At 38.3% G+C, this 19,041-nt stretch overlaps 3 protein-coding genes across 6 annotated transcripts; all 3 read right to left on the bottom strand.

Annotated features, from left to right (window-relative positions):
- On the bottom strand, positions 1-4,182 carry LOC102078668 (uncharacterized). Of its 2 annotated transcripts, XM_005463318.4 has the most exons (8): positions 3,690-4,182; positions 2,945-3,280; positions 2,510-2,776; positions 2,329-2,409; positions 2,062-2,151; positions 1,954-1,979; positions 1,259-1,327; positions 1-1,150 (listed from the first exon to the last, which is right to left on the bottom strand). In XM_005463318.4, the coding sequence occupies exons 1-8, from the start codon at positions 3,751-3,753 to the stop codon at positions 1,055-1,057; spliced, it is 1,029 nt and encodes a 342-aa protein (XP_005463375.3). In that variant the 5' UTR covers positions 3,754-4,182; the 3' UTR covers positions 1-1,054. The 2 variants fall into 2 exon arrangements, with proteins under 2 accessions (XP_005463375.3, XP_025755064.1); XM_025899279.1 differs by lacking the exon at positions 2,329-2,409.
- A 4,541-nt stretch (positions 4,183-8,723) lies between these two features.
- LOC112841619 (uncharacterized) lies at positions 8,724-11,793 on the bottom strand. Its single transcript, XM_019346008.2, has 6 exons — positions 11,096-11,793; positions 10,575-10,910; positions 10,180-10,446; positions 9,930-10,028; positions 9,670-9,759; positions 8,724-9,580 (listed from the first exon to the last, which is right to left on the bottom strand). The coding sequence occupies exons 1-6, from the start codon at positions 11,157-11,159 to the stop codon at positions 9,573-9,575; spliced, it is 864 nt and encodes a 287-aa protein (XP_019201553.1). The 5' UTR covers positions 11,160-11,793; the 3' UTR covers positions 8,724-9,572.
- A 126-nt stretch (positions 11,794-11,919) lies between these two features.
- Positions 11,920-15,892, bottom strand: LOC109194856 (uncharacterized). 3 transcript variants are annotated; one of them, XM_025899286.1, is made up of 8 exons: positions 15,847-15,892; positions 14,127-14,302; positions 13,768-14,007; positions 13,082-13,168; positions 12,952-12,980; positions 12,766-12,822; positions 12,602-12,670; positions 11,920-12,411 (listed from the first exon to the last, which is right to left on the bottom strand). In XM_025899286.1, the coding sequence occupies exons 3-8, from the start codon at positions 13,898-13,900 to the stop codon at positions 12,271-12,273; spliced, it is 516 nt and encodes a 171-aa protein (XP_025755071.1). In that variant the 5' UTR covers positions 13,901-14,007; positions 14,127-14,302; positions 15,847-15,892; the 3' UTR covers positions 11,920-12,270. The 3 variants fall into 3 exon arrangements, with proteins under 3 accessions (XP_025755071.1, XP_025755070.1, XP_025755072.1); XM_025899285.1 differs by lacking the exon at positions 15,847-15,892 and having other exon boundaries at positions 14,127-14,547; XM_025899287.1 differs by lacking the exons at positions 14,127-14,302; positions 15,847-15,892 and having other exon boundaries at positions 13,753-13,881.
- Positions 15,893-19,041: the final 3,149 nt, after the last annotated feature.

The raw sequence follows: 19,041 nt of genomic DNA, 5'->3' as shown, positions 1-19,041 counted from the left end.
TCCTAATCTGTTTAACTGGCTGCAGACATATTGATCAACATCCTCAGAGAGCAGTTTGCTGCAACACTGTCTGTCTGATTTCGTTTTGACATTTTTGTGAAAAAATGTGCTCTTACACCTTTTGGTTCCTTGTTTCATTATAACTGAAGATTAGAAATGCAGATGTTTTACACACAGAGTGTTCTTTAAACATTTTAAAGGTACTGAAGACTGTTTGCACTCACTTTGTTCTTTATATGTACAGATCATTTGTATTGATTCTCAGGAGTATTTAAATAGATACTTTTTTTTTTGTTTACACATTTCAGCATCCAGTGACACGTTTTACGGGAAAAGGACATCCAAATAACAAAATATCACCTTCCTTAATGAAACATGTTACAGTCTTTACCTTGAGTCTTCTGTGTGAGACAGGATGAAATGTGTGTCCTTTAGATATTCTAAACTTGCAGTGGATATTGTCTAGTTTCACTTTAACTCTCATATGTATGTGTCCTGATTTATGATCAATCTCAGGTGTCTTGAACTGAATTTCTTCATTTAGATAAGTTCAAGTGGTCTTTGTGAAAAAACCTGCTCACCAGAGGGAAGGTTCGTTTTCAGTAGAGAAGTGCGACCCGCATAATAAAACTTTCACAGTCATTCATGTAAAATTATTTATGTCATTCAGGTAATGACATATCCTCCGACTCTAATGCCTGATTCCATTTAATCCTGCTTTTGATGCTTACTGTAATAAGACACAAATCTTTGAATGATTGTTTATGAAAAAATGAAACTAAACTTATAGAGTTATAGAAATAGAAAGTTATAGAAAATTTACAGGCAAATAGCAAAATAAAAACATCTATGTACATCATTTCAAAACTTTGAACAAAAGATAAAATAAAAATGAAAGCCTTGCAAATGTTACAAAACAAAATGTGTCACAAATTCTGCTTTTTAAACACTCACACAGCTGCTTCCTCCTTTTAAACTGAGCAAACCGATAATTCTTATAGAGACGAAGCTTTTTCACAGAAGCAATGACCTGATGATTAAGTTTCCTTTTTGTTTACTTTATGGTAGCATAGAGGCTGCTGGGATCTGTGGAGGAAGCTTTCACAGTGGAGTAGGTAACTATCTCATCGCTGTCACATTTACCCCAAACCTGGAAGCACACAGAGCACAGGATGTTTCACCAGATGTAACACAACACAGTGAAAACACCATTTAGTAATGCACCAATGAAGCTGGAAAGATTGATCATATGCATTACTTTGTTTTCACTGTAAGCCTTGTTGGTGTAGCTGATGGAGATGTAGGAAACACCATCTTCATGATCCACCTACACAGTAAAGAAAACATAATTACTACCCTCTGACATGCAGGAGGATCTACACTGACCCATCTCTGCCAAAGATGTCATGTTATCGCTCAAAATGTGTTACCACTTCTTTTGGCTTAGTTCAACAGCACCAGTTCACTTCCCTTCAGTTTGAAATCTATCTCTTGCACAGTGTGATGTTGTAAAGTGAGTTTTATAATGTTGAAGAACAAGTTCAAACAGCAGAAGTTGTGGTGAGTTTGATCTTATTATTTTCTGAGTGACTGAAGGGTTTGAGGTCAAGGCCTGAATAAATATATACATTACATCAGTGCAACTTTCAGTTACTTGCAACATGACAATGTGAGTGTTTAAACATCTGCAGCAATCATAGATAGGTAAAATGATAAAACATATAAAATGCAACACAACGGTCCAACTACCAGTACCATAGGGTCTTTTTTTGGGGTCAGAAAGGACTTCGCACATAGGCTGCGGTCATTTTTGGAGTTAATAATTATAAAATCAAAGCAAAAATGAATTTTACACCCTCTTTTTTCTTTTCTTGATCTTTTGCTGCACCAACCACTGCATCACCTCTGATCTATAGAATTAAAATGTGTAGTAAAGATTATTTTTGAACTCACATTTTCATTGGCTTGTGTTTTGTTCCCTGAAAAGAAAAGAAAAACAGGGTTACACATTTGACCACAGAGAAGATTCAGCTTTAATATTTAATGTGGGATTTCTCTCACCTCTCTTCAGTACAATCAGTTTCACAGCAAAGATTAAAAGTGCTGCTGAAATAACAGCCACGAGGATGTACGGCCACACCAGAGCTGCACCTGAACACAAATATCTGAATCTTTTCATTTACTGTTCAATGTCTGAGAGGAAAAAAAAGTGCAAATATGACATGCATGTGTCTTCACAAAATAAAACCTCATTAAGACTAGTTAGATATTCAATAATGTTTTTGAAAAAGCAAAAACAAACAAACAAACAAAAAACCCCATTAGGACCTGGGTTATCAGACTGTGGTGGTGCTGCTGTTGTTGTTGTTGTTTTTCTTGTTGTTGTTTTTGCTGTTGTTGCTGATGTTACTGCATTCACCCAAACAAAAGATCAAATTCAGCTAATTAAAAAGTTCTTTACTCACATCACAAAGTAATTTTCTCATCAGAATCTCTCCTGGTTTCTTACCTGATGACCGAGTACTGAAGGTAAAAAGCTGCTTTTTGTTTTCTTCTGTTGTTATGTTACACTTAAAGTCAGAACTTGATATCTGACTATACTGAAGTTTCAGAAAAGTCACAGTAGCAGAGCAGGAAGACTGTGATGTTTTAAATTTTGAGTGATCTCTGTCCAGAGCAACACTGTTATGGATCCACTTCACTTTGTATTTACACCATCCATATACCTGCACAGAGCAGTTTAAAGTCAGCTGATCAGCTTTCTTCTGTTCTGTCACTGGTGAAGATGACATGCAAGAAAAAAACAAACAAACATTTTTTATAATAAATCTTTTTCATAAAAAACAAACTTTTTTTTAATAAAAATAGATCAAATGTGTTAGCATATTGTTTAGTTGTTCACAGTTTGTAAATACTGGTGGTCTGGTGTGGTGTAAATACTCACCGATGACAACAGACAGATGAACCACAGCATCTAGACCTTGCTGTTTTCCTGGATTGCCTCTAAACTGTCTGCAGGTGTAACGACCAACATCCTCAGCTGTGACCTTCTTTATAACCAGTGAGCATTCTGCTGTAACACTCAGTCTGTCTGATTTGGCTTTTTCTTTGATCTGTCCAAGATTAACCAGCTCTACTGCTGCTTTTCCTCTTGAATCAATGAAGAGCCAGGTGGTAGTGTCACAGTTGTGATGATTGTTGATCACATTTTTACATGGCAAAGTGACTTTATCTCCATCTCTGACAGTGAAGGAGAGCAAAAGATCTCCACTATGTGCTCCTGAGAACATGACAGAGAATCAAAAATGTTAACACTGCATGTCAGAGCGCAGATAATTTTGCATAGTTATGCACACGTTTGCATTTGTATGGTTTTCATTTTCACTAGTGCACTGAGCTGGAAATGTTTTTAAATATTTCTCTCATACACATGTTGGATGTATCCTTACCAACTGAAGCACAGGTACAGCAATAAAAACACTTTAAGCTAAATAGATTTAACCATCATTTCTCTTAGTCTCTCTTTTTTCACTTTCTTCTTTAGCTTCTGAAAAATAAATGTATCAACTTCCCTGTTATTAGTGAGGTAATACATTCATACAATTCAGAATCTGCTGAGAAGATAAAATCAATAATGTCCTCAGTGTAAACTTTTGTAATCTCATTTATAAATGTATCTGTATTCTTACCTGTTAATTGAAGCATTAGTATCACTGATAAAAACATGTGGATCCATCTGAATTCAGCCATCATGTTTCTCGGTCTTTCTCCTTCCTGTTTCTCGCACTAACGACAGTCACAGACTTTAAAGTCGTGCTCCTTGTGGCGATGCTGTGCTGACTTCCTGTTGTTGTTATCTCACTACCTCACGCTAACTGTTCAGGAATTCCTTTCTCTGACAATTTCTGTTGTTTCTAAATAGCTGGGGAACCAAAGAATATTAAAGAGGTCAAAGGTCACTGCAGGCCATCAAACCCTGTAAATCTAAAATGAACACGTAGAACAGACAGCTGAATGTAGCTCAGTGACTTATGATAATCCCTCTGTCCATTTGTGAAGGTAAGATTATATCTTCTTGCTCTGATACTTGTTGGTCCCTCACTGTGTCTGTGAAGTGATGTTTTTCTGAGAAGTGAAGGGGCAGAGTTGGTGAGAATGTAGAAGTGTTACCGTCAGAAACACAGACGCTTCACACACTAAATTTAGGTCTAAATGTCCTTTAGACATTTAAACTAAGTATAACAGCAAACTGTTCTCACAGCTGAGGGTGTTGGTTATTACACTTTCATAAAGTTCAACATATTGGTTCTTTGTGGCTCATGTCTATGTTGTTAATAGTAAACATTTCAATCATATAATTTTCAGCTCAGACTGTCTCATTAAAACACAAACTGGAACATTAGTGAAGATTACTGTAAATTTTAATTTCATTGTCTCTTTCTTTATTCGTGACTGAAAGTAAGGGCAACAGGGTAGAAACATTAATCTGCATAGATGTGCAGAGGCAACAAACTCCCAGGCCCAACTATTGTCACTTCATTGGTACATCGTTTCTTCCTCATTACATCTTATTTAAGTGTCTCTTTCTGAGAACTGAAGGGGAAGTGTTTTGGTGCAAATGTGGATACAACAGCAGCAGCATAACTCTGCAGGTTTTAACCTCTAATGACAACCAGACACAGGTCAGAAAACCACAGACTGTCTTTTAGACATTTTAAAGCTGCGGAAGATGAATGTTTCTTTACGTTTAAACATTTCAGTATCCAATTATGCTTTTTAGGGGAAAGGTTTACTAGAAGTAGGACATGCAAAGTATAAATTCTCACCTTCTATAATGAATGAACCAGTTTACGAGAGATTTATTTTCAGTTGAGCAATGCAATCCACAGAATGAAATGTTCACACTCCCTAATGAAAGCCTTGACATGAGATAGGATACACAAAGCTGCCACATTAACACTGCAGACAGTCCAAATGAGTTGTTTTAGATATTACAGATGAAGTCATGCTTGCTCTAACTTCCTCAGAGGTCCCTTGTCCTTGTATAGATGGAGATAAGCTTTTGGGCAGTGTCACGTTCCTGGGTCTCTGACCCAGCATTTTCAGTTCATGCTTTGAGTCTTTAAGTTATCCCTTTAAATATGTTGTGTAATAGGATGATCATTTGGTTGCCTTAAGTATAGTTTAGTTATGTTTTACTTAGGTCATCTGTGTTAGTCTGTCATGTTTCTTGTCTTCTTGTTCATATTGTCAAGCTTGTGTTGTCATGTCTGGATTCCATTCTGTTACTTGTTTTACTGTGAAAGTCCCTGTCCTATGCGCAGTGTTTCTTGTCTTGCTTCCCCTTGTCTCGTTAGGTCTGATTTGTCCCAGCTGTGTTCCCACCTGTTCCACATCCCCTCATTATCTCTGTGTGTACTTAAGTCCTCTGTCCTCCTTTGTTCAGTGTCAGGTCGTCTTTTGTCCTTTGTACCACGATGTTCCATGTGTCATGTATCACGTATCCACGTCAAGTTTCATGTTTTGGGTTTTTTATGTTTATCTTTAGTTTCCCCAGTATAGGTTATTGTTTAGCATCACCTCTACCTTTTGTTTTGCAATGTCTTACCAGCCTTAATAAACGGCTCGCTTTATGTTAAGTTTGAGTTTTGTTTTAGAGTGTCTGCGCTTGGGTTCACCTCCTTTATCCACACAGTCAGCTTTGCAGCCTGACTGTGACAGGCAGATCTCAAAGTTGTGGCTGAATGGCATATTTAAATGTACTTTAAAGTCAAATAGAGAAGCTAACAGGATAGGGCAAAAATCCAATCCAAATTTACATTTGTAGTCATGAAAGCACAAACTGGTCACAGGATGCTGGGAAGTAGTGCTGGGCAATATGGAAAAAATATTTATCACGATATGAATTATTTTATATCACGACAACGATATATATCACAATATACCACCTGACCTGTGGTCATCTGGAAAGTATGCAGTCTGTAAACAGTGAGTGGAGAGGGTGCAGTCTTTGTTTTGAGTTACTGTAAAGCATGTCGCAAATCCGGGTGCACGTAAAGCAGCACCATGTTGCAAAACCACAAGACGGAGTTTCTTTGCGAAAAATATCATTTTTTTATACTTTATTTTCTCTTGCATAAAGTTAAGAGTATGTACAGTGAGAAGACAACACTAATATATTTGCCACAGGCTATTTAACCCTTTAAGACCTACCATAGAGCCAAGTCCGCCAGAGCTTATCTTTACATTTTACATGCTATACTGCCATTTGTGGGAGCATTTCATCAATACAACCTTTATAGCCCAAATTTTAATAATATGTATGCATTAAGTCCATAGTAACTACATAAATTGCAAAAAAGTGCAATAAACTACAAAAAATTGAAAATCATTTTTGTTTTGTTTTTTACAAATGTTTCTAGTTACAGAAATTTAAGAAGCTTATCCCTCAAAACTTTAAATACAAAAAGGTTTGAAAAAAATAGTTTCCAACCATGAGAAATTTATTTTGAGTGTCTTCATAGTTTTATTTTTGAGATACACTAATTTTTATATACTACAGGAAAAATGAAAATAAATAAATGCAAATTTGCAAAAACACAGCATGTGCATCAAAATAAACTATTTCCAACAGTGTAATTTGACTTCTAAGCATCCCAGAAACGATACAGAAAAGCATAAAGTCAAACATGACTTTTAAAAACACCAACATAGGCTTTGAAGCTAAAAAACTACATTTTCCGCGAAATTGATGTCACTTCCGGTTTCGGACAGGTAATGGCGGACATGCGATAGTTTGCGCTGACTTATATTCCAACTTAGGAAGTGTTATGAACAGCTAATCGGATCGGCAAAGCGAGTTTCTGGAATATTATGTTTTTGTTGCTGCAAGTCTGGAATATTATGTTTTTGTTGCTGGAAGTGCTTTTTATGCAATTTTTGCAAAGCTATATGTGGAAGGAAACCGTGACCTAGGGCAAGCTAATGGAATAAGATGTAAGTACAACTCCTCCGGTTTCATATGCAAAAAAAAATTATTGCGCTACCTTACGTGGTTCCAGTTCTACAGGGATTTAAAAATAGTTAGACAAAACGGAGTGTGCCTGCTCCGACCGGTTGTAAAGGGTTAATGATATATTTTATGTAATAATTTATAAAATTAGGGTTAGAAACGATAGAAATGATAGAAGACAAATGGCACGATAGACACTTTTCTATCGTCCACACGATATATATCGTCATATCGCCCAGCACTACCGGGAAGTGTTGTCAAAGAGTTCAAAGGAGAGAAATGAACGAAGATAGGGTGTACTTACAGGGAGTGCAGAATTATTAGGCAAGTTGTATTTTTGAGGAATAATTTTATTATTGAACAACAACCATGTTCTCAATGAACCCAAAAAACTCATTAATATCAAAGCTGAATGTTTTTGGAAGTAGTTTTTAGTTTGTTTTTAGTTTTAGCTATTTTAGGGGGATATCTGTGTGTGCAGGTGACTATTACTGTGCATAATTATTAGGCAACTTAACAAAAAACAAATATATACCCATTTCAATTATTTATTTTTACCAGTGAAACCAATATAACATCTCCACATTCACAAATATACATTTCTGACATTCAAAAACAAAACAAAAACAAATCAGCGACCAATATAGCCACCTTTCTTTGCAAGGACACTCAAAAGCCTGCCATCCATGGATTCTGTCAGTGTTTTGATCTGTTCACCATCAACATTGCGTGCAGCAGCAACCACAGCCTCCCAGACACTGTTCAGAGAGGTGTACTGTTTTCCCTCCTTGTAAATCTCACATTTGATGATGGACCACAGGTTCTCAATGGGGTTCAGATCAGGTGAACAAGGAGGCCATGTCATTAGTTTTTCTTCTTATATACCCTTTCTTGCCAGCCACGCTGTGGAGTACTTGGACGCGTGTGATGGAGCATTGTCCTGCATGAAAATCATGTTTTTCTTGAAGGATGCAGACTTCTTCCTGTACCACTGCTTGAAGAAGGTGTCTTCCAGAAACTGGCAGTAGGACTGGGAGTTGAGCTTGACTCCATCCTCAACCCGAAAAGGCCCCACAAGCTCATCTTTGATGATACCAGCCCAAACCAGTACTCCACCTCCACCTTGCTGGCGTCTGAGTGGGACTGGAGCTCTCTGCCCTTTACCAATCCAGCCACGGGCCCATCCATCTGGCCCATCAAGACTCACTCTCATTTCATCAGTCCATAAAACCCTTAGAAAAATCAGTCTTGAGATATTTCTTGGCCCAGTCTTGACGTTTCAGCTTGTGTGTCTTGTTCAGTGGTGGTGGTTTGCGCCTTGGTTTTTCCACACGCTTCTTGCGACCCTGTTGACTATTTTGAATGAAACGCTTGATTGTTCGATGATCATGCTTCAGAAGCTTTGCAATTTTAAGACTGCTGCATCCCTCTGCAAGATATCTCACTATTTTTGACTTTTCTGAACCTGTCAAGTCCTGGAAGTTGCCTAATAATTATGCACACCTGATATAGGGTGTTGATGTCATTAGACCACACCCCTTCTCATTACAGAGATGCACATCACCTAATATGCTTAATTGGTAGTAGGCTTTCGAGCCTATACAGCTTGGAGTAAGACAACATGCATGAAGAGGATGATGTGGACAAAATACTCATTTGCCTAATAATTCTGCACTCCCTGTATGGAACTGGGACAGGTAGAGTTGTTCTTAAAATAACATGAGAGTTAAAGAATGGAAACAGGACACCAAAAGTGACTGAAGTGTGAGATGCAAAACAGACTTTCTGCTTAGAATTTTTATTTATTTTAAAGATTGCATTATGTTCAAATCCATTAAAGATAACAGTGTGTGTGATTACATCATCATCAATCAAAACTCATTTGAGTGCAGACCAGATTCGACCACACCTGGATACAAATGACTTTGTATCCAGGCTCAGGCTCGTAAAACTAAGCTCAAAACTTTAAACTAAGTTTCTGCAGCTGAAAAAGAAAGAAATGAAAAACGGCTTTGAAATCTATTACCCAAGATTAAAGTGCCGACAGGAGTGTTTTGGAAATAATAGTGAGAGCATGTTTTCCAAGTTCAGAAATGATCAGCAAATGCAGATGTAAAAGAAAAATGTAGGTATGTGTATTCTTTTTACAACACACATGCTGTACAGGAGGCCTCTGCAGAAAGCGAAAACAACATTTCAAACATCTGATGATCCTATCTTTGTGGTCCAGAAAACCTCCAAAAGCGCCCCCTGCCTGCCGAAAACTGATGAAAAACAATGGTCACCTCCAAAAAACACAGTACAAGGAGGAAGAGCTTTTTACAGCTGATGCAGGCAGGCAGTTTAGAAAAGTCACTGTGGTTCTAAAAAGATCATATCAAGATTTCAAAATTGTTGTTCAAACTGTGACTAAAGCAAAACTAACGAGTCTCTTTTTAAAAGCTTCTGCTCCTCGTGCAAATATAAAGCATGTTGATGTGCTGATCAGTGAGATCTGACAGAAGCTGGAGGGTTGGTCAAACTACATCAGAAGATTGGACATTTTCATAGTTCACCATCTTTACACACCTGTAAAATACAAAATCATAAACCTGTGCTTCTTCAGAGCTTCACGTTAGGTTTATCAACCCTTTTTGCTTATATGTGAACATTCTCACCAGCTCTTGTCCAGATGTTGACGACCACAACAGCTGCTATAAGTGCTGCTAAACCCAGAGGCACAATGATGAGCCTGTACCAGCATGAGCCTGGAGACAGAGCATGAAAAGCATGAAAAGAATATTTTAAATGTCAAATTCTGATTGCTTTTGTTTTTTAATGTAGATGAATATAGAGGAAAAAAAAATGTCATCTGAAATTAAAACATTTCATTCCAAAATACAGAAATATAGAAAATATGCTTAATATTGTTGTTTACCTGGTAATTTTGTTGAATCATCCATGATTTCCAGCTCTTTTGTTGTGTTTCCAGTTGTAGTTTCTGATTTTATTGTTGTTGCAGTATTTGATTTCTCACCTGAATAAAATTTGGTGGACTTTTCATTAGGAAACTAAGTTCAGTCAATTAAAGCTTCAAATCAATAAAATGAGCAGATATTTTAGGTAATTAGTCAGATTAATGTGAAGTTATTTTGAAAGGTTCTTCAGAACCTCTCCTGGTTTCTTACCTGATGACTGAGTGCTGAAAGTAAAAAGCTGCACTTTGTTATCTTCTGTTGTTACGCTACAGTTAAAGTCATAAGTTGATAGGTGAGTGTATGCAAGGTTCAGAAAAGTCACAGTAGCAGAGCACTCAGACTCCAATGGTTTTAAATTTGAGTAATCTCTATCCAGAGCTTCACTGTTATGGATCCACTTCACTTTGTATTTACACCGTTCATATCTCCACACAGAGCAGTTTAAAGTCACCTCATCAGCTTTCTTCTGTTCAGTCACTGGTGAAGATGAAATTCAAGTGAAAGACCAAATAAGAATAAGTTTCCTTTTTTCAAAATGTAACTTGTCAGCATGTCATTCTAACAGCATGGTTTGAGCTCAAAAATATGATGTCACAAATACTCACTATGAACAACAGACAGATAAACCACAGCATCTGGACCTTGCTGTGTCCATGGATTGCCTATAAACTGTCTGCAGGTGTAACGACCAACATCCTCAACTGTGACCTTCTTTAAAACCAGTGAGCATTCTGCTGTAACACTCAGTCTGTCTGATTTGGCTTTTTCTTTGATCTGTCCAAGATTAACCAGCTCTACTGCTGCTTTTCCTCTTGAATCAGTGAAGAGCCAGGTGGTAGTGTCACAGTTGAGATGATTGTTGATCACGTTTTCACAAGGCAAAGTGACTTTATCTCCATCTCTGACAGTGAAGGAGAACAAAAGATCTCGACTATGTGCTCCTGAGAACATGACAGAATCAAAAATGTTAACACTGCATTTTTGAAGAGTGTATCAAACTCAGTTTTCATTGTTCACAGAAACACCACAGCTTTGTGTGCTAAATAAAAACGATACAACTCAAAATTAGAAGGAAGAGTTAGTTTTCAAATCCTTGGTTGATGTACAGTGTACAAATCATCCTTACCTCCAAACTGAAGCATTAGTATAAAGAACAGAAACATTTTTATCCATCTAAATGTAACCATCATGTCTCTCAGTCTCTCTTTTCTTCTCAGACTTCTAAAGCATAAATGTGTCTTCTTCCTGTAATTATCGATTTATGACTTCCTCATTATGACTTTCAGCTTTCTTTCTCACATTGCTGCTGTTATTCTTATGCAACCAGACTTACACAGCTTTCATGTTCCTCATTTATTAACAGCCAGAGTTGTTGTTAAAGACACACCTAAAATTCATCTCTCAGATAGTTAAGTATGGTTTGGTTGTCCTGTCCACTTTGCTTTATTTACTTCTGCAATATGAGAAACTGAATCATAATACTCAGAGTTTACTCACACCACCAAACCAAAAGGGTTCGTAACAGACACCACAGATACAATGAGATGTATGAAGCGGCACACACTTTGAAACCCATGTTTTTTCTTTTGCTTGTGTGGTATAATAACAGTTTCCTGCTGCGTCGAGTAGAGGGAGTTGCAGGAAATGCATCTTGAGTGGGTGAAACCCCTCTCTCCCGTTTGTCCAATCGAAAAGTGTACAGAGACGAACAAATTTGCAGGACCATAAATCCCAAAGAGATGATTTTCACAAGGCACAGGGATTTAGAGGCGTGTTAATCACAGGATTTATAGCCCAATGTAAAAATGCAGTTTGTTGTTTTCCATTGTGAGTTTATATTGTTTTATGTGTCTGTTGTTGAACACTGAATAATTAACTAATTCAACTTTGAAACACACACTCAAACAGTTCTGAGATACAGATGTTTAAATGACTGCAAGCAGAAACAGCTGATGTAACATGTGACTTTTATCATGTCTGACGATGTTAGATCATTTCTTCCACTGCTTCACATTTTGTTATAATGGATATACAGCACCCCCTTCTGGATTAAAGGGGTTGCTACACTAATAAATTCTGAACTTTGTCAAACGAGAGACAATTTATGGATAAAACATAGTGCAACATTCTGTGTTAGAAATGTAAATGAGCAGTATAATGTCCTTTTTGTTAAACATGGAGAACTTATGCCTAACAGAAACATTTTTACACAATCTGCTACAAATAACAGGTTGAAAAGGGTGTGAGCGAAACCATAATGAGTGTAACATAAGAAAGCTTATATGAGCTGTAGCTGTTTCATCAACAGGTGTCTCTCACTGGTTTGTTGACAGCAGCATAGAGGCTGCTGGGATCACTGGAAGGTGCAGCAGAAGCGATGTGACTTTTCATGGTGATGTAGGTCACTGTGTCATCATCTTCATCATCATCTTGACCCACAACCTGAAAGTGAATACACAAAAAATGAAATAAATTAAGACCATAATAATGTAGGGTAAGGCAGATATGATAATAGTATTATAATCTTAATATTTATTCTTAACACTCAGATATCAACATTTACCTTGCTCTTTCATGGGAATTTTTATTGTTATTAACTGACATCACCTGAATAACCAATAGGACAGCTTACCTGAGCTTTACTGGTGGTGTTGTTGGTGTAGCTGATGGAGGAATAGGGAACAGCGTATTCAGATTCAGCCTGCACAGATACAACAACATAGAGATTGCTTAGTAATGCTTAGATTCAACATATAGGAGAACAAATACAAGTGGTGAGTAAGTATTTGAGCTCACAGAGTCCTGAATGGTTCCTGGAGCAGACAGAGTCACTGCAGGGTTTAAATTGAGTTCCTGAAACAAACAAAAAAAAAAAAAACAGGCAAAGAAGCCTCATAAACACAGCAGACTATAATCACATCAGTGAGAAAGACTTGTATTACTCGAATTACTCGTATATAACATGAAAGTGTTATAACTCACAGCATTTTCATTCATCTGGGATTTGTGTCCTAAAAAAGAGAAAAATCAATTCAAGCTTTTAGAATGAAAGTCCATCCTGGTTTCTGCAGTCTCCCTGATGATGACAGCTCAGTCTTGTGAAAGCTCTCACCTTTAACTCTCTTCCATATGATGCCTATGAAAGCACTCATTATGAGTACTGTTAACCCCAGCGCTACAACAATAAACTTCCACACACCTGAAGAAAAAGAAGAACATTAAACACATTATGTCTGCAGATTCTTGTCTTTTTAAAATCCTGATGTATAAAAATCAAATGTGTTTTATTTTGGTTTTTAGGTTGTATAAAAGTACTCGGTTAAGATCATTGTGTTTGCTTAAAATGACCAACAAAAGAATGTTGTCCTGGTTGTAATGTTATTTCACTGAGAGAATTTTTTTTTTTTTAAAAGAAGCTTGTTTATAAAAAGGAACAGGAAATGAACAACAGCCTCATTAAGCTGACTTCCCGTTTTCCTTCTTTCCATTAATACATCTCCACAGGATGTTTTCTTTTACAGCTTATTTTTGGGAACTTGCTGAAGTGAAGTAAGTGTATCATGTATAAGAATCCAACACTGACTGTTGATAGGAGCAGGCTTCTGAAGTCTGTTAAATGGTGCTTCTTTTATAGTGCTTTTCTACTTTACCTGACTTCAACGCACTTTATATAACTCGCCTTATCCACCAAATCATACAAGCACTTTTTCTATGATCACATCACAAAAAATTGTTTGTTTGTTTCTAACAGGATGAAGTTATTGTAAGGACTGAAATGTTTACTTATCCCTTTCTAACCAGAAGATTGACTGAAGATAAACTCCTGCACGTTTCCACCATGTGTCACTTGGCACTTCAACATCTCAGAACTCTTGGATGTGTAAATATGATCAGATGTTGCAAAGGTCAAACTGCAGGTAGACGGTGACATCCTCAGGTCTTTGTTACCATAGAGCCACTTCACAGTGTATTTGCATTCTTTATATGTGGACACAGAGCACTTTAATGTCACTGTGTCGTTATCCTTATATTCAGTTACTGTTAAAAAAACAAAGAGAAGAAGAATAACATTTACAGTAATCATCACTGTAGTTATAGTTATTGTAATGTTTCAGTTTGATGTTCTAACAAGTTGAAAACATGATGGAAATACTCACTGTTAACAACAGACAGCCCAACTCCAGAGTCTGAACCTTGCTGTTGTCCTGATTTGTTGAACCTTCTGCAGGTGTACCGACCAACATCCTCAGCTGTGAGCTTCTTTATAACCAGAGAACAGCTTGCTGTAACATTCAGTCTGTCTGATTTATTTTTGGCCTCTTGGTGAATCTTCCTGTGTTCAAACAGTGTTATTGTTGCTGTGTTTGATTTGGTGAAGAGCCAGATAGTTCTGTCACATTTATCTTGATTATCTGTCACATTTTCACATGACAAAGTGGCCTCACTGTTAGGTTTATATTGTTGGATTGTCATTTATGCTTAGAAACATATACTCATATAGGCTTAGAGTTATATAATCGATTGCATATTGGTAGGATGTTTGATCCTTAGTAGTCTGCAAAGACTCTGTGTGCTTTCCAGCGTGTTCTGGCATACACACACATCCTAAGGTCATGAGAGAGGTCGTACCTTCTCTTACTGATTTATGGTATAGGAGGACACCTACTCTGTATCTGTTTAAGTATAAGAGCCCTTTGTTTAGGTGGACCGCTGGACTCCTGGCACCGGCTTTTTCACAGGGCCATATCTTCATACACACACACACACACACACATGCATACCTACACATACACACAGACTGTACTCTTTGTTCACATGTATGCCTGTGTAAGACATCATATGTTAATGAGACCATGCATATTCATGTAACCACAATAAAGAGCAGTGCTACGGGGGAGCTAACTGAGAGTGACTGGGGTTCAAGCGTCAGGAACAGCGCTCGTCACATTTCTCTCCCTCATGCACGTGATTACCCAAGAACTTTGGTGACTTGCGTCTTGTTTTTGCTATTTTAGTAGAATTGTCTCGTTCCAGCAATAGGTCTGTGCTAGACAAACCTATCATTAGTTGGTCCTTCTCGAGCCGGATTCTGCAATCAAACATTCACCGAGGGGAAAAGCGCCAAGCCGGAGTCTTATGCCAGTCAGGACTCATAGAAGCGCCTGCTAAAAAGGACCTGTGATGTAAAACTCGTCACCAGGCCGGTGGGAGACCGTCCATTTCTCCCTCGATGGATGATGATTGACTGGATCCGAGACTGATACTGCACGCAAAAGCAACACCAAGTAAGTTGAAAGAGTACAACTTTATAACCCCAAGACTGGGTTTGTGTCCCGTGACTGGGTTTGTGTCCCGAGCGTCCGGTGTGTGTCCAAGGTTTTAGTGAAATCACCCTGGGTTTGTGTCCCGAGAAGGGATGGGTATCGTTTAGGTTTTATCTGATACCGGTGCCAAACCGGTACTTTTGAAATGGTGCCGGTGCTTAAACGGTGCTCAAACCGGTGCTTAAAGAATGGAGAACACAAAATTGGTCCAAAAACCTCTCATGTTCAGCTTTTTTTTTGTAAAAAGATAACAATGTTAGCCTTTTCTGCAGCTATAGGGCATATATGGTCTCACTCTTGGCTGGAAGCAGTGCTTAAACAATGGAAAAAACACAAACTTTGTCAGAAAACCTCTCATGTTTAACTGTTTTCCACTTTTTCTTTGGTCATTTTAGCCTTTTTGGCTAGGGTGAAGGGAGTATCTGCCATCAAACAAGAAGACAGCCGCATGTAACTACGACGGTGTTTGCTAGCTCACCTTACATGCATTAATGTAATAATGTGGTTAGCGTACTCAACGTTAATTACACACGAACAACATGAAGCTACTCACGCAGAGGAGAACGGCTGCTGCTGCCATCATCATCCGTCATCATTTCTGCTACGCTGGCAGGGCTAGGGGCCAGGACTCTACTCTTCGGGTTTTTGGGGGATGTTGCTAACTCCGGTCCGATAACAGGCACCACACCCGCAGTAGATGTGCACGGTGTGAGGTCTCGTAGCAAGCTATCAAACACGGCGCATTTCTCGGCTTTAAAAAAAACGCTATGCGTCGCCAGGTGTTTTATCACATTTGAGGTGTTACCTCCTTTGACAGTATCACAGTATCAGCTTAAAGCACTTGTTGCAGGCTGCTGAGTTTGCATCTTTTGCTGTGAAGTACAGCCAGACTTTTGACCGCTTAGCCTTGGGCATTTTTAATCTGTAGCTCTGCTCTAAAAGAACGTATGTACCTGGCCCCGCCTACTATCCTCGGAAACGTAAAATGATTGGCTAGAATTGGCTCAGGAAAAAAAAAGCACTGAAATAAAGCACCGAAATGTGCGCTGCTTTTCGGTCTGGTTACTACCGTTTATGTAGTCCCGAGCGCCTCCGTGTGAGTCCAGAGTTGGCCTATTTTGTCTTGTTGTGTTCATGTGCATTCATGTGTGAGTGAGTGCGGATCAGGCACGTGGCCTCTGGCACTGGTTGTTGTTGTTATCATGGGTTCCTGAGCAAGTAAGACTGCCTCACAGGGAGATGAGACATTCATGCAAAAATTCGCTCCCGGCAGCAAAGTATTTAGGATATTGTCATAAAAAATGTTATTTTGAGGGTAAATTGGTTACTGGAAAATGTCAAATATTAGAAGTTTTCAGAAAACACGGCAGCCTTGAAGACCGGCAGAGAAGGCCAGCCCACATCAGCAGCAGTTGAGATATCCCCTGATCAACAGCAGCTTGTGCTCCAGACCATAGATTTAACTGAGGTGGATAATTGTTAAAAGTAGTCTGCATCAAGCTTAGGTTAGCTCAAATTCAGTACAATGACATATGAGATGAAGAACACAAGGAAAATATCTAAACTAATTAAGTGCATAGAGGCACTTGACCTGTTTGAAAACCTGTCATTATATTATGGGACATTGTTGAGATATAGAGCACAGCTATACAAACAACTAATATGCCAAACCCTGTACACATAAGCTAAAGCTACAAGATGGAGAAGTTGAATTGAATATGTGGTCACTTCTAAGCTGATGAGCAAGCTACACATTCAGAGCAGGAGCTGCATGTGAACTGTTAGGGTTCAATGTTGAGAGAAGAATCCATAAATAACCACAGATCCGGTCCGGTGTGCAATTAGACAGTATTTTAATAAACACATGTGTGAGTCCGACCGCTGTGCAGATTTCAGCGTCGAACTGAACTTACAATCATTAGACAAGGTTTTATATGGGTACAATAACAAAGCCCCCCTCTTTTACAAAAATAGACAAAGTACAGCTTACGTCACTCCAAACCACAAAATGTTCCATGAACTTTAGCATAGTCTAAAACAGAACATCTTCTTCGGGTCAACGCCAGGTGCTTCCCCTCAGCTCGTCTTCGCTGTCGCTCATCTGGTGCACTTCCTCTAAGTACGTCGGCACACTTCTGCATTTCTGCCCTACCAAAATAGATCTACCATGGTGTGTATGTGTGTGTGCGTACACGTGCGAGGGCGCGTGCATGCTGTGTACTGCGTACGTGTCATGACCTCTCACTATTTGTCTGTCTGTACGTGCAGAGTTTGCATCTGCTTTCTGAACCTTAGTTGACCTCAACTTAAGCAACCAACCAGGCTAAGGCCATCCTGTGTGTAATGATCTTGACTTATATGTAAAATATATAAACAACTGTTTCAGTCTACCACAACTACTTAAGGCTTAATCCGCAATAAATGCATAATAAACACCCTGCTCTTAACTTGCACTCCCTCTGCTTTCGGTTTCACTTCTGCAAAAGCATGTAACTTCCTGTCCCTGCAGTCAGCTTCTCCCCCACTGAAGACTTCAGTGTAAGAATATAAAAACATTCGAAAACCTTTAAATTATAGATTCAACTCCACAGTTTAAAGTGGTTATAACAACCTGTAATAAACATGTTAATATTTGATTATGATAACCCCTGTAATACAAATTATAACATAATGCCAGCAACTTCAATAAATGCTTGGATGAAATGATAATTAATGCAATGATAAAGATGATGGTTATGAACAGTAACCCTAAAATAATTCCTATAATTCTACAATTCCCTCTCTTGACGTCTCTTCCAGAGACGTCACTCCTTGACCCACTCTGTCACCTCTAGATCCATTAATGGCATCATGGGCCCCGAAACCACCATTCCCAGGTCTACTACCTTCGCTCTGACCCTCTCTAGCCGTCCCCTGACTCAGCAAATCAGACAACAACCTCATGTCATCTAGGTGGTCCAGTAATAAAACGCCAGCTCCCACTTGAGAACACTTCATGCTTAAGTGGTCTCTGCTCCTCTTCTGGGTCCCTCTCTCGTGGAAATCTTCTTCTGTAAAGGATAGAAAACACTTTCTCCCCACTACGGCTCCCCTACCTTATGTCCCTCAATTGTTCCCTTTATTCAAAAGCCTGAACCTAATTATGTTTTGACTTTCTGACTTTTGTTCCTATATAATCTTAAACATCACTCATCTCAATCTACAGCTTTTAACAGTCTTACAGCACTGCTGTCATATGTTTCCTGTTGTTCCTTATCTGATCACCCACATCCTGTACACAAACTGTCACTGCTGCAAGGGCCTCTCATCTAAAGTCACCTATCACAAGAAAATGTATCAAGAAAATCATTATAACGGCTTATTCTACTAAAAGGATAATAAAAAGCAACCACTTTAATCATTACGTGTAAACACATAGTTAATTGCTCCTGGATAAACTTCATCATAGCTAAAAGCTGAACTCTAACTGTATTTTGAACTCCCATTTCCTGGGTGATAACCTGTTTGAATATATCATTTTATTTCATTTTGCTGCTCTTAATGTAATGGTACATTCTAATTATATTTTATCAGTCATTATATTTTATCAGTCTTAACCAAAGTACATAAGCTTTCCCCCCTTTGGACCTGGTTTAAAGCAAAAAAGAAACCTCGGTCACTTCGACAAGCGTTCGTTATTCTGTAGCTGCATTTTATATAAGAGGACTAATTTAGAGCTGCCTGTGTTATCTCAATATTTTACATGTCA

This window comes from Oreochromis niloticus, linkage group LG15 (genome assembly GCF_001858045.2).
Source record: "Oreochromis niloticus isolate F11D_XX linkage group LG15, O_niloticus_UMD_NMBU, whole genome shotgun sequence".
In the NCBI taxonomy this organism is placed as follows: Eukaryota; Metazoa; Chordata; class Actinopteri; order Cichliformes; family Cichlidae; genus Oreochromis; species Oreochromis niloticus.
Note: the sequence above shows the minus strand (reverse complement) of the source record. Positions and strands in the feature narration are given on the sequence as shown.